We start from the raw sequence: 23,420 nt of genomic DNA on the forward strand, positions 1-23,420 counted from the left end.
ATGTAACGTGGCCATCCTTAAACTTGGAGAACATGCGAAGAATTCAAAGAACTTGCAAAGAATATGGAAGAATCTCTGGGTTAGAAATCAGGAATATGGGTTGGTAGCCAGTCCTTATACACACACAAACAAACCTAGGAGCCCTTTAAATAAGTCACTTATTTGCCTAGCCTCTGTCTCTTCTCCCATCAAATGGGAAGACTAATGCTCACCATTTCTGTGAGGATACTTGAGATAAGAACAGCCACATATGCGTGGACCACTGTACAGCTAGTGAAGCAACTTCGCATCTATGATTACTGAAGCAGCCCCAGAAGCCCAGGTCAGGAGTTATATTCTGCCATTGTGGAGACGGTGACTTGGAGAAAGTGGCTGAGCTTACATGAAATGCTGGGGGCTTTGTTTGAGGTCCGGCCATCTTTCTGCAGGTCATCCCACCTAGCAGCTGGCAAAAGCAGAAGTCTGAGGGCTTCTTGGGTGGGCCCAGGGGTAGACTACCCAATAAACAAGGTATGCACAGGCTTACTTGTGGTTACTTACTAATCTGTAGTGCACGATTTCACATGGGTTTCACTACACACATCTTTGTCTGCTTGGGCTCAGAACTTCCTGGCATCGCCTCCGTCTCCTTCCACTTCCCACTAGATACAATTGATGACCAAGACCTGCAGGTTCCACTTCCTGGTTCTTCTCTAAAATCTGCATCTCTGCCCTAGATTATGCTCTGCAGTTACTCCATCATTTCCTGTCTGGCTTACTGCAAAGCCTCGTAACTAGGCTCTCTCCAGTCTTGTTGCTTTCCCAATCCATCCTCCACAGTGTAGCCAGGCAATCTTTCTAAAACTCCAGTTTGATGGTGCCACTCTCACTGTCCTGCTTAAAACACTGCATGGGGGTCTGCTGGCCCTCAGAATTAAGTCTACATCCCTCAGTATGACTGAGAAGACTCTTAAGATCTTACTCCTATCTACTTGCCCTTCCCAGCTCCATTCCTGCCTTTCATGTTAAGCTTTGGCCATCTGGAATCTTAGGTTCTTATGGTTTCCAGAATGTGTTATGTGAGTGTTCCCTACCCCTCTTTCTACCTCTCTCTCTTTGTCTCTCTCTCTCACACACACACACACACACACACACAAACACACACTACATATCCTTTGGACTTTTGCTATTCTTTCTTCCTGGAACTACCCCCACCTTGTCTTCCCTGTTGTCTCCCTGGATAACCCCTCCCAATCTATTGTCTCAACACCTCCATTAAGCCTTCCCAACCTTCTTAACCTTTTTGTGACCCATAGTACATATAGCTACCACTTACTTTTTCTGCCTCTGGGGTTTATTGGGGAGCTGTTGTACCAGTGGAGCCCTGATGGTGTAGCAGTTAGGAGCTTGGCTGCCAACCAAATGTCAACAGTTCGAATCCACCAGCCACTCCTTGGAAGCCCTATGGGGCAGTTCTACTCTATCCTATAGGGTTGCTGTGAGTCGGAATCGACTTGATGGCAATGGGTTTTTTTTTTTTTTTTTGGTGGAGGGGAGGGTATTGTAGCACTGATAGTATGTGCTGCTGGCAGGTAGGGCCCTATGTAAGTGTGAAACAGAAAAAACAGGTGTGTGCCACAAATTACTGTTTTAACAGGATATTGTATGAAGTGGTGCTGAATCATTGAATTTTTGGTAAGAAAAACCCAAATTTGTAATTTTTTATTTGGAACACATATGTACCTCTGGACGCTGAGTGTAGAATTTTGGGTGTCAAGGAGTACACATATGTACCTCTAGATTCTGAGGGTATAATTAGTGGGATCAGGCATAAAAAAATATATATATATATTACCCACCAAAAATTCAAATACACTCAATGATTCAGCATGCCCTCATTACTGAAAACATATAGTAGCAACAAAAAATTACAAGGAAAAAATAACTGGGTCTTGAAAGGGCTAGTCTGTGTCAGGTGATCTACATCTGTACTCCCTTGGACTCTGAACTTCCTCTATCTATTAACCTTAAACTTTATCACTTTGACTGATAACCATGTTTATACAAGTAAAAGGTTCAAAGATTTGTTTACTGAAATTCAGTTATGCAAAATGCTATAGTTTTCTTATTTTTCCAGAACTGATATAATCTTACCCTACAGCTTCCATCCCACTGATAGCAAAAAAGTACTTCAACTTGCCAATTAAGAGCAGAAAACATTCTCTTTAGAGTAAATATCCACTCCATTCAAAACTGAACTCCCCACCAGCCTTGTTTCTCCCTTATCAAGCAGTTTTCCCTCCCTCCCAACTTGGCATTAGGTGCAGACAGATGCTGATGGGGGAAGGACTCTGGAACAAACGTGGCCTACTGGATCCTCTCTGCCGTTCGCTACGGGATCTCTTGTTTGAGCGTGACTCTGGGCCCTTGCACTGGTGTCTGTTGTGACATGGATAAAGAGAATCAATGTGTTAAAACCAATGTAGAAGTATAAGGTCATGAGGTCCCTATACTCTGAAGCTCCCTTGAATATCAGGCCTAACAGCTCTACTGCCTTCATAGGGGCTGGGAAATCATGCCAGGAAATCATGACTGCTCTGTTCTCTCTACCCTGTGGGTGCAGGACTCGGGAGGCTGCTTCAGGCCTTTCCCTCACCCACTGCTATCCTGCCAGGGAGCTTCCATTGGCTTGTTGGATGAAGAGGCTCACAAACTCCCCAGACTATACCCTGATTTTGGGTAAGCAAACCCCATTGTCTCAACTCTCCCATACTAAGATTTTCCACAAACTCTGTCTTGGTATCTGAAGCACTTGTTGGCACTACCCTCATGCTTGGGATGAGTATTGTGGAGGGAGGGGTTGGCTTCCAAAAAGCCAGAAGGAGATTCATCAAGACACTCATGCCTGTATTTATCTCTTAGCGTCTTTCCTCTGCAATTCCTCCCAGCACCAGTGGCAGAGAGAAGGGCTTTCTACTTCCTTTTCCTGTCTGGTGGGAATTCCCTGAGGTCACAGCCTGGACCATCTCTACATTAAAATAAAACACTGTGATCTGAGTCAGCCAGGCCTGGCTTTTGATATACAAGGGAACCTTTGCTGGCACAGGCTGGCTTTCAAAACTGTTATCTAGCTGAAGATGCTACAAAGTCAGCTTTGAGGTGCAAAGCTAAGCAATGACCTCCTTTTTTTCTAGGTGGTATTTGCTTTTCCACTGAAGATGGGAATGCCATTGATTTAGGGGTGGAGAGCCATGGATAAATATGACTTAAAAAAGTGAAAAATACTTCAGCTTAATATTTTCATAAACAGTATTCCTCTTATGCACATATACACACACATAGGAAACATTTGCACACATGTGTTTCCTACCATGCAGTGTACAACTTGAGGACAGAATATGTCTTTTTTTATTTTCATAGGCCCAGTGCCTGGCATGTAATACTAAAGATGTGTTGAATTAATTAATTAATTAAAGGCTGAAAGAATAAATATCGTCTAGGGTGCTTGAGGAAACCCTGGCAGTGCAGTGGTTAAGAGCTCCTAACTAAAAGGTTGGCAGTTTGAATCCACCAGGCACTCCTTGGAAACTCTACGGGGCAGTTCTACTCTGTCCTATAGGGTCGCTATGAGTTGGAATCGACTCAACAGCAACAGGGTACCAGTAGGGTGCTTGACCAGAAAACTTAAATGAAGACTCGTAATTGAGAAGCAGATCACAGGAAAACAAGGTTTCTAACTGCCTCCTGCAAAGGAGACAAGCTGAGGGTGCACCTGGACATGGAAGTGTTGGCATCCATTTAGTCACCACTGGGCCCTGTTGACTCCAGCACCTACAGATCAGCTTCAAAGTCTAGCCCAATGCCTCCCAATCTGGGAATCACAGAAACAAACATATTGCACCAGCCCTCCAAACCACTGGTTTCAGAGATGGAGAGAGGCTTCTCCAAATCACACCACCAGACAGGAACACAGAGCCAAGACGAGAACACAGGACTCTTGACTTCTTGGTTTGGAGGAAGCCACATCTCAGCCAAAGTCATCTCTCTCATTTGGCAGAAGGGCTCAGTTCAATTGGAAGGGCAGAGAAGGGGCAAGGTTTAAAACAGGGAAGATGTCCTCACTGGCACTGGAAATTTGATGCCAGCCTTTCTGGAGGCTCCTGGCCAGCCTGGAGAGAGCCAGAGAGCGAGGCAGGGAGAGTGGACCCCTCCCTGTAAACTCTTAGCAACCAGGCCAAGACTCCTTGCCATCCCTCCACTAAGCAAAGGCTGCAGACAGCTCTGGCTGGCTCTAGGGTGATTTACCTCCCCGAAATACCTCAATTTAAATGCTAATTTCACCAGAACTGAGGGGTGATAGGCTCTTGGATGCTGGTGGCTGCGTATTAATGTATCCAAAACACTCACACATATTCTTAAATGGAGGAGAGAGGGAGGGAGCAAAGATCTGGGGAAGAGGTGAGGAGGGCTGGGGAGGAGCCCATCTCCCCTTGTTTGCTGTTATTGTCGGTGTGACTGATCAAAAGGCAGTCAGGTGCTCCGCATCCTCATTGGCTGTGCCCTGTAGGTTTTGTATGACTTAGAGTTCCTGAGCAGGTGGTGTGCAGGGTAGAGAGCTTGCCCCTGGCCTCCATACAAGGTCCAGCAGATGCATCAGATGCGTGTGCTGTGAGCCAGGCACTGCCTGTGCTCTCTGAGGCTCAAAGATGGATTCAGAATCTAGCATGCAATTCAAGAGAAGGACTTGGCATCAAAGATAACATTACAGGAAACATGTCAGGTACCCCTGCTCCAAGACCCTTGACACAAAACTCATTACCCATATTTTACAGATGAAGTTACTAAGGCTTAAAAGTTGAAGTGACCTCCCCAAGGTCACAGAGCTGGTAAATGGCAAGGCTAGGATTTGGATCCATGTCTAGATGACTTCCAAGTCCACAATTTTTCCACCACCAGGACCCAAGGCCGCTCCTAGAATCTATTCACAAAGATATATAAAAGAAAAATGGAAAAAAAAAAAAAGAACCCACCCCACTGCCATCAAGTCCATTCTGACTCATAGTGACCCTGTATGACAGAGTTAGAACTGCCCGATAGAGTTTCCAAGGAGCACCTGGCAGATTTGAATTGCCGACCTCTCAGTTAGCAGCTGTAGCACTTAACCACTACGCCACCAGGGTTTCTGAAAAATGAAAGGAAAGATGTATTCCAACTAGGGAAAATTGAAAAAGCTTTGAACTGGGTGGCTTACTTCCTGCTGGCTTTTCTCACCCCACCTTCCCCCACCTTGCCTCTCCCCCAACGTGAACACACACACACACACATACACACACACACACACACGCACACACATGCACTCACCATGAGTGGGAGCCCTGATGAACCTACTCAGGGAGATCATCTTTTCTGTCTAGCCCCCACCAGTTCAGTGACCCCTGGCCCTCTCTACCTAAACTCCATGGGAAATTAGGGGAGGAAAGGAAATAGAATTTTGAAGCTTCTTTGTGGAAGAGCTGGAATTTTAGACTCAAACTCCCAATACCCCTTGAACTGTGAAGCATGCTGGCAGCGGCCCTGGGGCAAAACATCAGAAAGTGCCCTATCAAAAGATGTAGGTTATTCATGGATGACCTTGAAAACATTTTGCTAAGTGAAATAAGTCAGACACTAAAGGACACATATTGTATGATCCCATTTGCGTGAAATATCTAGAACAGACAAAGGCATAAAGACAGAAAGCAGACCCTGTGGTTGCCGTGGACTGGGGTGAGGTGGGAATAGACAGTTATTGCTTAAGGAGTACAGAGTTTGTGATATGAATGATGAAAACGTTTTGGAAACGAATAGTCACAGTTACGTACCATTGTGAGTATAATTAATACTACTGATTGTACACTTGAAAATGATTAATATGGCAAATTTTATGTTGTATGTATAATTTAAAAAATATGTAGGTCATGGGCACATTACTGTTATTTCTGGGTTCCCTGCCTTTATTTCCTAAACAAATATTTGTTGAGCATCTACTTTTTGTCAGGCACTGTGCTAGGCTTCCTGGGGAGACAGCAGGTTGAGACAGAAGTAAATGAGACAGGCATAGTCTTGACCCACATGGAGCTTACAGTCTAGTGAGGTCTCCCATGAGTAGACCTGTAGTTAGGAAATATGATGCCTCAAAAGAGGACGATCCTATGAGAGTGAGTAACAAGGGAACTCTCAGAGGCAGTGCATTACTGTGTGGTCTGAGTGATGGGTTGGCCAGGTACAGAGGGAGAAGAGCTGTCTAGAGAGAGGGAAATCCCAAGTGAGGCCCTGTGGAGGAAGGCAGCATGCCCACTAGAGGAACTCCAGGACAGTCAGTGTGACCAGAGAACAGGAAGCCAAGGGGTAATGCCTCAAAAGATGAGGTAGAAAGAATAGGCAAGGGTTAGATCTTAAAGGACCTTGTCGACCTTAATATGGCTTTTGTATTTTCTCCTGGTCTTCATGAGCAGGGGCTCCTCCTCTGAGTTTCCACTGTTGTGTTTCTAGTGCCTAGAACAGTCCCTGGAACGTGGTAACCAAACCAGCTTCCATCTAGTTGATTCCAATTCGTGGCGACGCCATGTGCGTCTGAGTAGAACTGGCTCCGTAGGATCTTTAATGGGCTAACTTTTTTTGGAAGTAGATAGCCAGGGTTTTCTTGCAAGGCACCTCTCGGTGGACTCAAACTTTTAACCTTCTGGTTAGCAGCTGAGCACATTAACCATTTGCACCAGAAATGTTTGTGGAATGAATGAGATGTCTCACTCCCAGAGTTCCTCAGTTCTGGGGCCCAGGACCCACTATTTTAAAAATTTGATGAATCATTTCCAGCCGAGATTGAACCATTTTTGTAGAGCTCTTTTGGAAGATATTTGTCTGAAGAAACAGTGGTCTTGTTGCTGTTCGAGACGCAGAATTCACTTATGCACACACACACACAGATGCGGTATAGCTCATCTGTGAACACAGACGCTTACTCTACCCTGGAGACAAACAACCACAGAACTGCTTGGTCTCTGGCTGTCCCCGCGATCGGGGGCACAGGCTTTGGACCGATTCACTGAGCATGCGTTTACTGAGTACCAGGCATCAAGCTAAACTAGACTGATTAGAATGTAGTCGTGGCCACTGCCCATTTCCTAGTTGTGGACTTTGGTTGGGCAAGTTATTTACCATCACTGAACGTCCATGTCTTCATCTAAATGGAATAACAGTAGTTATCTTACAGAATTCTTGTGAGGTTAAAACATGTATCTTGGCACACTACCTAGAATATAGCTAAAGATCAATCACTATTAATAAATATTACTCATTCTTCTTCCTATCATTAGATTAGTTACCTAGTACTTGTTACTATGCAAACACACACACGCACACACACACACACACACACACACACACACACACACACTCTTAAGCTCTGAGCATCTGAATCCAGCCTCAGACCAACTGAGTTTCAGCCAGTACCCTGCCAACCTCCCTGGTCACCTTTCCCAGGTGGGTGGTTTCTGAAGCCTCTGTGTAGGCATCTGTCTGAGGTTCTCAGCACAGCAGAACTTTCTGTGCTGTTTTGCCATCAGTATTCTGCTTCCCTGAAGAGCTTATTGATGTGAAGGCCCTGGGCGCCCTCTGCTGGCAGAGGCTCCACATAACTTATGGATGTGGCCCAGGCAGCAGCAATGGGGCCCGATGCTCAGGGATGGCCCTAGGTCTTTGCAGTTGCTGACTTGCCATTCATTGCTTTGTCCTCATCTCCCTTCCTCCCATCTTTCCAAACTGCTCTGCTAATGCCCACCTGTCTTATATTCTCCCTCCTCATATTGTCCTTCTATGTGCTTGCTCAGGACCCTCCCTGCTCCCCAAAAGCTCAGAGGAAGCACCTTCCTCCAAGCAGAAGGGGCCTCAGGAGCCGGACCCCTCTGTCCTGAGGTGCCCACTGGGCCCACTATGCTGCCTCCCATTGTCCCTTTGGGGTCAGAGCTACCACAGAGCTCCGCCTGGCTTCTCCAGAGACAGAGGGACAGAAGGAGAAGGATGTGGTGTAGTGGGGGCGGGGGGGGGGGCAGAGAGGGCACCACTGCCTCCCTCTTCTGCAATGTAAAAAACATTTTAAGATATGATTTGAAATGGATACCCCTGGTGATAAAGGGAAAAAAGACAGCCTTGATCTCTCTTCCCAAAGTGACTTAATCCAAGAAAACCGCTTCACTTCCTGGAGCCTCCATTTCCCCATTGAGCAGGTGCACGGAGCATAGGCTTGGGAGATAGACTGCTGGGGGTGTACCATGTCCCTGCTGTGTGGCCTTGAGTAGTTAATAACCGATTTCTGCTTCACCTTCTCCATCTCTAAACTGGGGATCTTAACGGCACTTACTTCACAGACTTGTGCTGAGGACTCATGTAAAGCACTTGGAATAGTACCTGGTGCATAGTAGGTGCTCGATGAAAAGCTATTATTGTTATTTCACTAAGGCAGGCTGAGTGGCTATAGTGATCCCCATTTTACAGATGAGAAAACTGAGGTTTGAGTGGTTTGTTCCAGGTTCCACAGCTAGGATGTGGTATGGGCAGAGTGGAGCCCTAGCCTTCAGAGTCGTTGCTACCCCGTCACCCATGAAACAAATGCTTAGGGTCTCATGGGGAAAGGACCCTTGCCCAGAAGCATCTGGTCCCCCCCCAAAATTCCCTGTAGCCAGCCACATGATTATTATGCATGGCCACTTGTATTGTCTCCCCCACTAGGTTGGGGAGGCCTTGAGGGCAAGAAGAGAATCAGACCTAAATCTGAGTCCTAGCGCCCAGCACAGGGCTCCACCCGTATGTGTGCTTGGTGCATGTTAGCTGGATGACAGAGACATGGGAACACCCCTCGACCCCTCTATCTTTGAGGGAAGAGCTGCAGCCCGAGAGGCCATCTCACAGTGGAGACATAGGAAACGTAGTCCCTTAGATTCTGGCTAACACTAAGGCCACTTGGTGGCACAGGCAATAGCCCTGAACAAGCAGGCTACTTTTTATATTCACATTGCTGTCCCACACTCCCAGGCTTGCAGACAAACCAAAGGCCAACCACAAAACCTAGGGAGAACCCAAAATTACATGCACACACTGACATAAACAAGTATGACTCCACACATAGACCTGGTCACACATAGACCTGGTCACACAGACACAGAAAAGCGCATTTAAATATACAAGCGCAGACAATGCGTGCACTGGCAGATGTCCCAGGCCCAGCCTCTGACCTCACCAGTCCTTCACTTTTCTCTTTAAGGACACCAGGTTTGGAGTCAGACCTTCGTTCAAATCCTAACTCTACCACCCATTAACTCTGAACCTCATGTTTCTCATCTGTAAAATGAAGATAATAATAACTGTCTTGTAGGATTGTTGTGAATATTAAGTGATAAAACATACCTGAAGTCCTTAGCCAGATCCTAGCAAGTTATAAAGGTCTAATAAATGTCAGAGATGACATTGATGGTGATGTTGGCAGTGTTCACGATGGAGATGTTGATTTCTGCTCTGGCCTCTGATCTTGCTCAGAGGTCAGACATGGAGAAGGTGTTCACTAAATGAAGAAATCAGTGGCGAGGTTTTCAGGTGCCTGGGGCAGGACAGAGGGAGGTGAAGTACAGATAAGAAAATGACCCAGGCCACCTGATGCTTTTTTTGACAGCTCCTTTTGAACTGCTCGAGACCCAGGCTTCAAAGGCTTTACACTGGCATTGTATATTCTTGTTTTCCTCTTTCCAATTTCCATTTCAAGGTTGCCCGTGCCAGATAGCAAAATAAAAATGGTAAACCTCCTCCTCCGGTTGTTCTTCCCCTCCTTGTCCCCCTCGCCTCTCCTCCTCTCCAGATTGTAATTAGTGTCACTAACTCTGAGGATCTCTGAGTATGAAGGGACCTTAAAAGTCAGGTTTTAATACAGAAATGATCTTGACACCAAGCATGCCAAGTGGGTATCAAGTTTCTTGCTTGCACACCACTCGTAACAGGAGGCTCACCACCTCTCTTGGTAGGCTATTCCCTTTTTAGGCAGGTCTACTACCACTGGCTAGAAGGAAACCGTGGTAGCATAGTGGTTAAGAACTACAGCTGCTAACCAAAAGGTCGGCAGTTCGAATCCACCAGGTGCACCTTAGAAATTGTATGGGGCAGTTCTACACTGTCCTATATAGGATCGCTACGAGTCAGAATCAACTCGACTGCAGCAGGTTTGGTTTTGGGTTTATTGGCTAGAAGGAGCCCTTGCTAATAAAAAGGTAGGCAGTTTGAATCTCCCAGCTGTTCCTTATAACCCTATGGGGCAATTCTACTCTGTCTTACAGGGTTGCTATGAGTCGGAATTCGTTTGAAACAACAGGTTTGGTTTTGTTCAGAAGCAGGAAGCCCGCTTCCATATATGCACTGTACAACTCCACAGACATACCTGGTCACACACACAGAGAAAAAAAAAAATTTTTTTTTTGTTTTTTTTTTTACAGAGAATAGCACACTTAAATATACAAGTGTACTAAAAGCTACCTCTGTTCAGGGTTCTGTCCCCTGAGGTCACCCAGAAAGTGTATGTCTGCCGTTCCCTGGGATGGCCCTACAGGGAAGGGATAGAGGCCCTTGAAGAAGTTAGGGCAAGGGGAAGAGCGCTAGCCTGGAAGTAGGAAGACTTTAGTTTGAGTCTAATACATCAATTTTCTTTGAGCAAGTCACATCCCTGCTACAGGCCTCAGTTTCCCCTCTGTAAAAGAAAGAGTTTCATCCAAAAGATCTCTTTAGACAACAACAACAACAAAAAAAATCCACTCTTTTTAGCACTCCACACTGTTTCCAATTCCCTCGCATCCTGGTTCACCATTGTTATTGGTTATACAGAGGGACATTTAGCAGCCACATGCACAGTTTATAGAGTGTCAGACAGCTTCTTAAGTAATTGACAGTTTTATCTCATTAAATGATTACAACAGCCCTGGGATCCAAGTCTCATTTTATAGACAAAGAGACTGAGGTTCCGAGAGGCACAGTAGCTTGCTCAAGATCATACAGCTCATAGTGAGGGTAGGCTTGGACCCCAGCTTGCCTGATTCCTGATCCTGTTGTTAACTCTCATGTTCTCAGAGCTGGTATTCAGGGAGCCAGAGTCATTACAGCAAGGCAACTCACTCATGGGAGCCAGTCACTCTGCTGGTTTCCTGCTTCCCTGCCCTGCAGCTCCCCAGAAGCCCTCACCTCCTCGTTTTGCCAGTCTCTCTGCTCCTCTCCACAGGGAGAACAACTTCATCAAGGACTTCCCCCAGCTGGCCGATGGGCTGTTGGTGATCCCGCTGCCGGTGGAGGAGCAGTGCCGGGGGGTCCTCTCCGAGCCCCTCCCAGACCTCCAGCTGCTCACTGGTAAGACAGATGTGGGGCCCTCCCCAGTCTCCCTAACCACACACCTGGTTTCCAGGTGCATAGCCTGTCCTCAGCAGATCCAAGATGGGCCAGCCCGGCCTACCTCTTTGTGAAGGGTGGAAGGGGAAAGGGACCTGCCATTTCTTGGACTTCTGTCATGGCCTATGCTAAACGAGGGGCTTCCCTGAGACTCCATACTATGGGCAGGGGCCACCTGGGAGGGAGGTGCCTCTCTGACAGTAGGAAAATTCTCTTGGTGAGAGGTCTTGGCCTCTGTGCCTGAGTCTCAACAGCATTTTTCACTCTCACTGACAATTTCCTGACTTTTAATTTTTTTCACTTTCAGTGTTTTGTTTTATTGGTTCATCTTTAAGTCATTCTGAAGTAAAATGGTGGACTTCTCAAACCAGATTCTCTCCACCTTAGTAGAACTTTAGTTATACAGCATGTTTTTTTTTTTTTTGGTGGCCATCCTGTGGGGGTTGCTATTATTATTCCTATTTGGTAGGTGAGGAATCTAGATTCAGAGAGGTGAAGGGACCAGCCAAAGGTCACACAGCAAATCTTCCAGGAGTAGAACCCAGGTGTCATGACTCCAGGTCTTATGCCCTTTACACTCCACTCTGAAGTGCTCCCGCCAGATCTGTCTCCCTTACTGTGAAGCTGTATTCTGCAGGCTTTTCTGATGCCTCATTCTTTCTGTCTCACCCCAGGACACCCTTCTGCTCTTCCTTGTCTTCTACCAGTTGTTCTCCTACCCTTTTTCATGGGGAATTTCCTAAGATGTAAGGGCCCTGGCCCTGCCTCTGTGATATAGGAGTTGGGTGTCTTGTTCACTGCTCAGGGGAATGGCCAACTTGAGGGATCCTGGAGTTGTTTCCTGAGAGGGAAATTCTCCCCCAGGCAAGACCCCTGCAACGTGACAGGCTTAGGTTTAAGTCCCGTCCATCTCTTGCAAGCTCTGGGAGACCTTGGGCACATGCAGTGTCCATGGGCCTTTTCTGTAAAATGATGTGGACAGGGAGAGAGCCCACATGTGCTGAGGGCCTCCTAGGTGCCAGGCACCTTACATACATTAATGCATGTAACCCCTCAAGGGCATTATTGCCCCCTTTAAATTGGCCGAAGAGGTCATGTAACTTGTCCAAGGCCACATGGCTCATGTATAGTTGAGTTAGGACAGAAGCCCAGCCAGTCTTAACTCCAAAGCTAATGCCTTATCTGCTGTCACCTCCCTGTCCCGTCCTGCTCCGCAAAGGGACCTAGATGTAGATCAAATCAACTCATTCGACTTGAAAACACCTAACAACAGCATCAACATGGTCAAAGAAGCTGCTGTGCATTTCCCCTTCATGGAACTTTTAACATGCATATTAGCCTATTCTAGGTGCTGAGGAATGATAAAAAGTGCTTTGTAAAAAGTGTCTAAAAATTGGCTGTGCCCTCTTTAATTTTAATTTTACCAAACATTGTAGAATTTCAGAGCTAAGATGGCCTGTAGTCCTAGCCTCCTTACTAATGAGAAATTGGGTTTGTGGGATCCCTGCTGAGTGATTCCTTTTTGGATACCCCCAGTGATGGGGAGCTCACCACCTCCTAAAGTAGACATTTCCATGGCCCCTGGGGAGGTGCTGTGCTATAACAGAAAGGACTCTGGATCTGTCAGTGATCACTCTGTGTCCTTGTGCAGTTTCCCTCTCTGGGCCTCAGCTTCCTCCTCTGAAAAATGGAGATATAACCTTTATTTTTCAGCATTGTCATGAGAGAAATGAAGATTCTGTATGTAAACTGTTTGGCACATTGTGATTCTCCATTTGTGGCAGGAATTGTTACATTGTTTTGACTCGAGGATCTTTGGATGTGTCCTTAGGAAAGAACTCTTACATTTCCAGAGTGTATAATTTTTTTTTTAATTATCAGGAAAACACCTCCTCCCATCCCAGCCCTATTCCCCAGGTGGGGATCTGGGATGGAGTTGGGTGAAATGAGGGTCAGGGGTAGATTTATGATCAGAAACAGGGTGAAAGTGAACAAGTCAGTTGATATTTACTGCAAGCCTACTGTGGGGCTCTGGTGGCACAATGGTTAAGAGCTATGGCTGCTAACCAAAAGGTTGGCAGTTTGAATCCATCAGCCACTCCTTGGAAACCCTATGGGGGAGTTGTGCTCTGTCCTATAGGAGTTGCTATGCGTCAGAATCAACTCAACGGCAATGGTTTTTGTTTTGGTTTACTGTGTGCTGGGCTCTGTGTGAGACTTCACCCTCGAGAAGCTGACATTCCATTGGAGGAGCTTATATTCCAGAGAAGGACAAGGGATGGGGGAAAGCAAGGGATGGGGTGAGGATCACTTATGGGGGAGGCTCAAGGGTGGGGTAAAGGGCAGGGAGGACAGCTTCATACATTACTTGATGATCAGAGGAAGTACTTTTCCTTTTGCCCATGATGGCTCCAACCCTGCTCTGAACCCAGAGGAGCAGTAACAGGTAGGACGCAGTAATCCACGGGCCCTGGTGTCTGAATCTTCCTGTGCAGGCTGTTTTCTCTGCCTCGAGTCAGAAACAGAGCCCTCTTCTTCTTGCCCCTACTTTCCCTGCCCTTTCCAGACTCTGCAAAGGAGGGACGGGAGAGGCAGAGCAGATAAACAGAGAGAACATATTTATAACAAAACACCCTCGCTCCAGTGGACATATCTTTGGGGATCATGAATATTTTACTTTAAAATGAAAGCCTCTAAAAAAATTATATTATTCCTGAAAAGGGTAAGGAGAAAAAAAAAAAATGTTGACAGTAATGGACAACTTTAATACTGCAGTAATGTCTAGGAAGAAATCATTTGTTCCAATGAGATTCTCATTTTAATCTTGGTATCGAGTATCTCTGTAAGTGCCTCCTCACCAGGGGACAAGAGAGGGGATAGGAAATGTGCCTGCCATTTGCAGAGGCACTAGAAAGCATGGATACGTAACAGCAATAATGATAACTGCTGATGGGACCAGCATTTCTTTTTTATGGATTTTTTTTTTCTGATTATGAAAGAGAGAGTTCCTTAGGGTAGGGATATTAGAAAATGAAGATGAATATTAATCAGAAAATAATCATTCATACACCCACCGTCCAAAGTTAAGTACTTGCTAGCATTTTGTTTTGCTTTATGTCTGTTCATTTTTGTCTATAACCACTTTTCCCAAAGTGCATTCTATGGAATGTAAGTTTGAGTGGACCCTCTGTACGGAAGGGGGTTACGTGGTCAAAGAAGGAGCTCTGGTGGCAAAACAGTTAAGCTCTTGGCTGCTAACCTCAAGGTTGGTGGTTTGAATCCACCTAGCAGCTCTTGTAAAAATTACAGCCAAGAAAATTCTATGGGGCAGTTCTACTCTGTCACTTGGGGTCATTATGTGTTAAAATTGACTTCACGGCACCTAATAACAACATCAAAGAAGCTGCTGCACACTGTGCCTTTGTGGAGCTTAAAATGCACATTACCCGATTCAAAAGTGCTGAGAAATGATGGTTTTTAAAAATCTTGTTTAGCTTTGTTTTACCAATGTTTTTCATTCTCACTTGAAATGGAACCATTTATGTATGTACGTGTGTGTTTTGCCTAATACCTGGAGCGTCCCATATTCCCATATGGGGAAACAATGGTCTACGCCAAAGGTGAGCAAACTCTGTAAGGGGCTAGATAGGTAAAAGTAGGCTTTGCAGATGGTAGGGTCTCTGTCACCAGTACTCAACTCTGTCACTGTAGTGCAAACACAGCCTTGGCAATGTGCAAATGATAGGCTGTAGTTTGCTGATTCCTGTTCCACACATACAGCATTTCTAGGTTACCACAGTGCTTCCACTTCTGTTATCTTCTTTGACCCTTATAGCCTGCCCATGGAATCAAGGCAGCATAGATATCTCCAGTATCAGATGAGGAAACTGAGGCACGTAGATAGATGTTCAGTGCCCCCTGGCAAGTTACCAACTTGTAACTTGGTCAGGTGTAAATGGGACATAAATCTGACCTTGCTCTTGTTTGCAGGGTGAAAGGTCCTTGTACGCTGTTGAACAGAGAAAAAGCAGGGTTGGGGCTAAGATCAGAGGCCTGGGACTGGGGCCTAGATAAAATTGTTGGCCACGGTGAGAGCCTGCACTCTAGGTCTCTTGCCTCTACCCGTCTAAAAGAAGGGCATTACCCAGAGCCCAGAGCCATGGGTGGGAGTTGTGGCAAGAGGCCTCTAAGTGCTGGGATCACATGACCATCTTATTTCCTCCCCCAGGAGACATCAGGTATGACGAGGCTATGGGCTATCCCATGGTGCAGCAGTGGCGGGTCCGGAGCAACCTCTACCGTGTGAAGCTCAGCACCATCACCCTGTCGGCAGGTGAGGACACAGCAGGGCAGCCAGGGAACTCGGTGTAAATCAGCACACGTTCCCAAGGTATGCCAGGCCCTGTGCTGGCACAGGGGATGCTGAGGGAATGAGGCAGTGCCCTCCCTGCCACCAACCAGCTCACAGGGAGGGCAAGCCAAAAGCAAACTGAGTTATGTCGCACATTGCAGCAGTGTCAACGCAATAATGGGATAAAGGTGGCAAAGATGGGGGAGACAGAGAGGCTTCCTGGAGGAAGTGCCTCCAAGCAGGGTGCCGAATAAAAGAGAAGGGGGAAATAACCATCTAAGTCACATTTCTGTTCTTCAGTTATTTCAGGTTTGTGAATTTTAAGTCCCTCTCAGGAACCAACTCCTGTGTTCTTTGCCAGCAGATTTCTTTCTGTGCATCTCCTCCACAACAATCACACAAACACCACACCCACGTTCACTGCCCACACTTTGCTCACATGGGTCCTAACATCCAGCCGAGGGGGATGATCTGTGACTCTTGAAAAGGGACTTGTCCTTTTGTGCCTGTGACTTTGCACATGCTGTTCCCTCTGCCTGGATCTCTCTGCACAGGAATGTACTCTGCAGTAACCTGTAACATCTCCCCAGCTCCCCATTCCCTCAGAATGACTCAAGGCATTTCCACTGCTCTGAGGATTTCTCTTGAAGCACTGACAAGTGCTGGTTTTATATCTGGATCTTGTCTGTCTCCCCCACTGACCTGAGAACTCTGGGTAAGGCTTGGGTCTTAGTTATTCCTGTATTCTGTATCCCCAGAACCAACAGAGGGTCAGCGTATTATTCGTGTTCATGTTTGATGAAGGAATTAAAAAAATAAATAATAATAAAACCTGAAAGAAAGAAGGAATGAATGACTCTGGAGAGATGAGGCCTGGCCTAGGGTTTTCTACCCTGGCTGTCACTCATAACACTTGTACTGGTTTGTTGTCTGAATGTCCCCTAGTTATCCACACATCTTTTTCTTTTTTAATCTCACTTTGTACAATCAGCAAAATGGAACTCTTTCTGGAAATTGGAAGACTTCACCCTCTGGGAAGTACAAACAGTAATGATTGCTGATACCTGCCAAGTGCTTTATAATGTTTTATATGTATGATTTACAAGACCCTGTAGGCAAGGCATTATTTGTCCCCATTTTTCTTCAGATAGGGAAACTGAGGGTCAGAGAGTTAAGTGACTTGTCCCAGGTCACACAGCTAGTAAGTGGCAGAACAGGGAGCAGAGCAGGGATTTGACTGCACTTCTGTCTGCTTGGATAAAAAGCCACAGGGCGTATACATGGTATTGTTATTTATTACTTAGCAGAAACCATCTCATTATTAACATGCTGCATTAATTACCCAGTTGCATGAGTTCACGGGTTGATGGAGAGGGGCTGTTCTAATCAAGCACCCATTCTTTGAGTCCCGTTTCTGTTTTGCCTCCTACCTCCTCACACTGTACTCGTGAGTGAGACTGTGATGTTCCTATTAGAACTACAAAGGTGTACCTGCTTTCATTAATAACTGTGCTCCTGAAAACCCCTTTGTAAAACAAATGCTGGCAAATTGGAGCTCATTTTTAATGTTGGAGAGGAGTTTTTTTTTTTTTTTTTTTCCTTTACTTTGACTTGGTACAAACTTGGTCGTTCTTGTACTAATCACAGTCGATGTGCCTGCCATGTCCCAGGAATGGCCACAAACTGGGCTGGGGAGGGGGGATATGTGCAGATTCATAAACATGTGAGATAGGGCTTCTGCCTTCAAGGGGGGTGCGTGCTGAAGGTTCAGAGAGTAGATGCTCCTGGCCAGGGTGGTGTGAAATGCTGCCTGGGGAAGGGGTGACTTCCTGGGTCCTTGAAGTATGGGTGTGGCTCAAGGAGGAAGCAGGGAGACAATTCAGGTAGAGGGTGGGGTGTGTGTGTGTGTGTGCTGGGAGTGTGGAGGATGTGAGTTGAAGAAAGGGTGGTGGGAATCAGGGGTCATAATCAAGCGAAATCAGAAAACGGATTTGGTTAGAACTAAAGCCTGGTATGGGTGGCTCATGGAAAATGACGTAGAGGCCTTGACTGCCCACATAAGAACCTTGGGCCCAGAAGAATAGCTTTGTTATGAGTGTGTTTGAAAAAGGAGACAGGGAACTCCATCATCCACTGATTGGTGTGCAGGCCCCATGCAGGGTGCTGATGATTTAGAAATCTCTTTGGCCAAGGATTAGAGGGAAATAGAGCAGCAAGGAGGCTCTTATGGCAATCTAGGGAGGCATAACAAACCAGTTTTAGGAAGGCAACAGCAGAAATAGAAAGGGAAGCGATGTTACAGGAAGTTAAGGCAGGGATCACATCTGTAGACTGGGCGCATCCACTGAGCCTGGGCAAATGGTGGCCCCAGGACTCCACAATGAACAATCCAAGCCCTGGTTTATTTGGTGCAGTGGAAAGTGCATGGGCTTTGGAGTGAGGACAGAACTGGGTTTGAATCCCAGCTCCTCTGGCTAGAGAACCTACGTGTCATTAACACTCTCTGAGGTTTGGTTTCCTCATCTACATACTGGGGGTTGTTGTCATCAGGGTTATAGTGCTGTGGCAAGGTTAAATGAGATAAAGTAGGTGAAAATCTAGCAGAATTCCTGGTGCATATGAGTTGTTCAGTAGATACTAGCTCAGGCTTCCTGATTGTGACTTTCAAGACCTCGTGGTCTGGGTCACCAAGCTTCAGGCTTTCCTCTTCTGCCACTCCTCTCTTGGATGGTATCTTGTGTGTCCAGAAGAGACAGCAATTCTTTAATATGTAAGTGGGGGAATGACGTAGACATCTGGACTAGTGTAGCCACCAGGCTTCCACTATGGTGATGGGTAAGCTACCAAATCCAGGCTGAAGTCTGCCTCCTGCCCCTGTTTAACTTCCTGCCAACCAGCCTCCCAAGGCTGATACCTCCACATGCTCTTCCCTGCCCAGAGTTCACCAATGTCCTCAAGATCCTGACCAAGGAGAGCAGTCGGGAGGAGCTGCTGTCCTTCATCCAGCACTATGGCTCCCACTACATCGCAGAGGCCCTCTACGGCTCAGAGCTCACCTGTATTATCCATTTCCCCAGCAAGAAGGTCCAGCAGCAGCTGTGGCTCCAGTATCAGAAAGGTAAGCCTGGAAAGCATGTTGGAGGAGGTGACCAAGTGGGACGTAGAGGTAAGGAGCCTGGGGAGATAACAGACCTCCCTTGGATTTAAATCCTGGCTCTGCTGTGTCCAAGCTGTGTGGCTTAGGCAAGTTGCTTCCTCTCTCTGGGCTTCAGTCTCACCATGAGCAGAATGAGATGGTCACACATGCTGATTTCTCAGGACTTGTTTGGTTCAGGCATTTCCGGAGTTGGTGCTCTGGATTCCAGAATTCTGCCCTTTTACAACAGGCTCTTTATTTTCATCCCTTTCCCGGAAAAAGCTGCTGGACGGGGCGGTGGTGGTGGTGTCTTTTTGACACCTTTTTCTCTCCAGACTTCTTGGGAGAACCCTCTGGAAGAGACCATCACATGTCTGGGGGGACAGTTTGAAGCATCTCCATTTATCCTCAGGGAGGGTCACCAGATCTTATTGCCCTCTGATTCTCAGCTATTATCAGAACTGGAATCTCCCAGACCTGGTACTGGAGACCAGTCTCTGCCACTCACCTTGAGCAAGTCATGTCCTTCCTGCCACAGTTTTCCCTTCCTGTGGAATGGGCATTTAAGTAGCTAGTCACATCTATTTCCTACATGAAAGGCACACCATTTCTGTAACAGCACTTAGAGGAAGTTAGAAATATTGCATGTACACACACACATACACACACACACACACAAATAAATGCATTTCTAAGAGATCCATGTATACATGCCCCTATTTCTCACATGAGAAAAAGAGTCTCATATGTGCCAACTCAAGTGCCCACAGGGACACAGCTACTAAGTAGCAGGGCCAGGATTGGAACCAATGACTGGCTGGATGCAAAAGCTCGTGTTCTTTCCCTCTTTCAGTCAGACTGAAGGGCTTCCCATTATGATTATTACTATCATTATCAATTAGTTTCAAAAGAAAGGCCCTTAGCTGAAAGAAAGGGGGAGGAGAAATGTTAAAAAAAACTTGCTTGCCTCCTATTCATAGGGCTGAGCTACTTCCTTTCCTCAGTTCCTCTCTAGTGTTTATCCATCTCCAAGAACTAAATCAACTGTAATCATAAAGCCACAGAACGTGGGAGCCGGTAGTGGCCATCAAGGTTTCATTAAGCTCAGTGCTCCATTTCACAGTTAGAAAAACAGAGGCCCAAAGGGGAGAAGGAGGCTTGCTCAAAGTCCAACGGCCAAGACAGAATGGGGTTGCTCCATACACCCCGTCTAGGGCTTTCCATGCTGCCATGCATTCTGACTAGATCAGGCCCCTGGCCCACCTGACTTTCCCCTCTGCGGGGCCCTTCCCATGTCCCTGAGGGCCTTGCACCCCTAATCACAGTCTAGCCCCTCCCTGTCTCTTGTGTGCAACTGTATGAGGCATGGGGTGGTTTAAAAACCAAACCCGTTGCCGCCAAGTCAATTCTGACTCATAGCAACCCTATAGGACAGAGTAGAACTGCCCCATAGGGTTTCTAAGGAGCAGTTGGTGGATTCCAACTCCTGACCTGGTTAGCAGCCAAGCTCTTAACCACTGTGCCACCAGGGCTCTGGTGTATAGGCCCAGGGGACATAATTGAGTTGTCTGGGAATAGCTCCGTTTTATGGCTGTGACAATGACGGTCTTTAAGTAAGTGCATTAAATCAATAGAAGTCTCATTGCACTACCCTATAAATAACATGACACATCATTAAGCAGGGCAATAAGCTTCAGGACTTTGAAGTAATACAATTAGGTTATGTTTATAAGAACCCTGAGATTACTGTGGCCACTGAACTAATTTGCCTCATCCTGCATTTGGGGCCTGGGACACCACTCTGGTACCAAATCTCACCTCCATCTCCATTCTTGGCTGCTTCCAGGCAGTTGACTATTTCATTCCAGAACATCCTTTTTCTTATATAGTGGCTGCACAGAATCTGTTACAAGTAATATAGGAAGGGGGTGTATGTGGAAAGAATGCTGAAACAGTAGCCATGACCCCTCTGTTCAAGGTCTGGTTTTGCCACAAACTTGCTAGGTAAATATGGAGTGGTAAGCTTTCCTCTCTGGGCATCTGGTAGAAAAGCCCCGTTTTTTTTTTTTTTCTTCCACCATCCACACTCACTCCTAAGAAGAACATAAGGCAAGTGACCTTTGGGATAGACTGAGGTCAGCTTAAATATTCCATGTGTATTTCTTCTGCCCTATGTCCACCTGCTGTGAGAGCTAGATTCTACATCAAACGTTCTGGTTTTATTTATTTTCATTTGAGAGTGATGTTAGGGAGAAGGGAGATGAGAAGCTGGGAATCTGCCCCTACAGAATTGAAAAAACCTTTTGGATTCAGAGATAGTTGGCATCCCATCTTACCTCCAACATCAATTGTGTGTCATCAACATCTGCTACAGAAGGGCCCAGTGGGAACCAGGACAGGATGAATTTGGGTTTGGAGGCTGAATACTCTGGGGAGAGAGCTTGTAGGAAGAGGAGAGAGAGTGGGACATTGGAATGAGACAGATAGATTTCAAGTCCTGACACCTCTTCTTACAGGCTGGCCACGTTACCTTGGGCCAAGTAACTTCTAAGTCTCAATTTCCTGTGTTAAATAAGGGGCCGTAATTCTCTTGAATGGTTTTGGAAGGATGAATGGAGATAATTCAGGTAAAATGCCGAGGTACATGAAAATCAGTAGCTTAAAATAAAACAAAAATTGTGGGCACCCACTGAAGATTCTAGTCTTGGTCCTAGCCCTTGCTAACGTGTGACTCCAGCTCTCGTTTCTCACTGTGAACCACATATTTCAGAAGAACGGGACAATTCCTGCAAATGTCTTTTTAGCCTGGAGAGGGTGGGAGCTCCAGCATTCTTTGAAATCTACATTTAGCACCAGACAGTGGACAAGTGTCTCCGGGATTGGAAGGACCAAGGCTGGAAGAAGAGATCAGGGAGAAGAGATCAAATAAGGTATGCATGGCAAACATGAGCATTTGGGCAGCTCTGCACAGTTTACAAATGGCCTTCCTCTGATCTTCCCACCAAAGAAGGCAAGGGTTTTCACTTCTCACTTTACAGAAGGAAAACTGTGGCCCAGACAAGGGAAGGGGTTTGTCAGGGTCACAGATTTTATTTTAGTGAAGGAGATGGTGTTTGAATCCCAACCTGATTCCCGTGCCCCCTTCACCCAAGATCCAGTGTCCCTAGACATTAGAACCAAATGTCCTAGCCTTTCCATGTTTACTAACAGTAGGGGTCTGGCCACTGTCACAATCTGAGGCAGCCTCTGGAAAGCCGAGGTAGATGGGGTAAATGTGTCTGACTGAAATATCTCCCACACGGGGTTTATTTTACTCTTATTCCCTAAGTGCTTCTAAGTGTATATTCCACGGGGGAAAAAGTCACATTTGTCACTCATTAATTCTTTGGTGAACTGAACATTTCCTGAGTGATTCCTCTTGGCCAGACCCTGTGCCAGGTGTTGAAGTACAGTAGTAAGACACACTCTCTGCCCCCAATTTGTTCATTACCAGCCTGTCTTGACCTTCCCATGCTCCTCATTTGTGTCATAGACTTTTTTTTCATCCTCTGGTAAACAGCTGGGAGGAGGGAGGGGGCTGGCATATGGTAGTGAACCCTGTTGCAGTCATTCATTGGCCCATAGCTTTCATCTCAAGGGCCATTCTGATCAATTGGGATTGGCCATCTAGAGCACTGTATGGAGAGTTCTGAGAAGTCATGGGGCTTTCTGGAAAAGAGAGCTGTGATCAACTACCAAGACCTCCCATAGATGCAGAAAGGTGTAGTGTTGCTCCACATTCCATGCATTTTCTTCCCTGCAATAGGGCAAAATAAAACTTAGAATAACAGATTCAGATTCAGGCACTGATTCCAGAGAGGCACTGGGCATGCAAGAAGGACCAGAAAGATCCAGGCAGGGAGATAAAATTTTCTACCACCAGGTGGGGATTCTGGTCTTTCCATCACTCTGGAGGGGACTAGAGCACTGCTAGATGGAGACTGGCGGAAACCAGGAAGAACTGGGCCTTAGGAGACAACTGGAGTAGCAAACGTCATCCCTGGAACACCAAGTCCCTGGCATGGTTAGCATGGAAGCTGTTCAGCCTGTCTAGTTCCTTTAACCCATCACCTCTGCCCCTGGGCCATGCCTCAAGCACCCAGTGAAGCTTTGAGTCTCTTGCCCCAGTTTCTTAAACTACACGCTGCTGTACTCTTGATACTCTTGTATTTTGAGAAGCTATCTTTCTCCCATTTGGAGCTCCACTTCACCGCCTCACTTAATATTCATACTCTTTTCCTAGCTGTGACCTTGATACATGAGCCTTATATATCATGATTGACACTCTCTGTATCGAGTTGCACTTTCTCTGGCTACCTTGGGTAAAAACCTTCCTTCATGTAGAGATAAAGCATAGCCTTTGCAGTCAGAAAGACCTGGGTTCAAATCCCAGCTCTACCACTCATCAGCTGTGTGATCTCAGACAATTGCTGTACGTTCTGAGCTGATTTTCCCCATATG

At 46.3% G+C, this 23,420-nt stretch overlaps 1 protein-coding gene across 3 annotated transcripts in view; it reads left to right on the top strand.

Moving 5' to 3' along the window:
• Positions 1-23,420, top strand: part of ASTN2 (astrotactin 2) — a 1,052,667-nt gene that overhangs the window by 712,156 nt on the left and 317,091 nt on the right. For all 3 annotated transcript variants that reach the window (XM_064291547.1, XM_064291548.1, XM_064291551.1), the window contains 3 exons: positions 11,270-11,394; positions 15,662-15,766; positions 18,723-18,902. In XM_064291547.1, coding sequence (XP_064147617.1) covers positions 11,270-11,394; positions 15,662-15,766; positions 18,723-18,902 — 410 coding nt within the window. The remainder of the gene's footprint in view (positions 1-11,269; positions 11,395-15,661; positions 15,767-18,722; positions 18,903-23,420) is intronic.

This window comes from Loxodonta africana, chromosome 9 (genome assembly GCF_030014295.1).
Source record: "Loxodonta africana isolate mLoxAfr1 chromosome 9, mLoxAfr1.hap2, whole genome shotgun sequence".
NCBI lineage: Eukaryota > Metazoa > Chordata > Mammalia > Proboscidea > Elephantidae > Loxodonta > Loxodonta africana.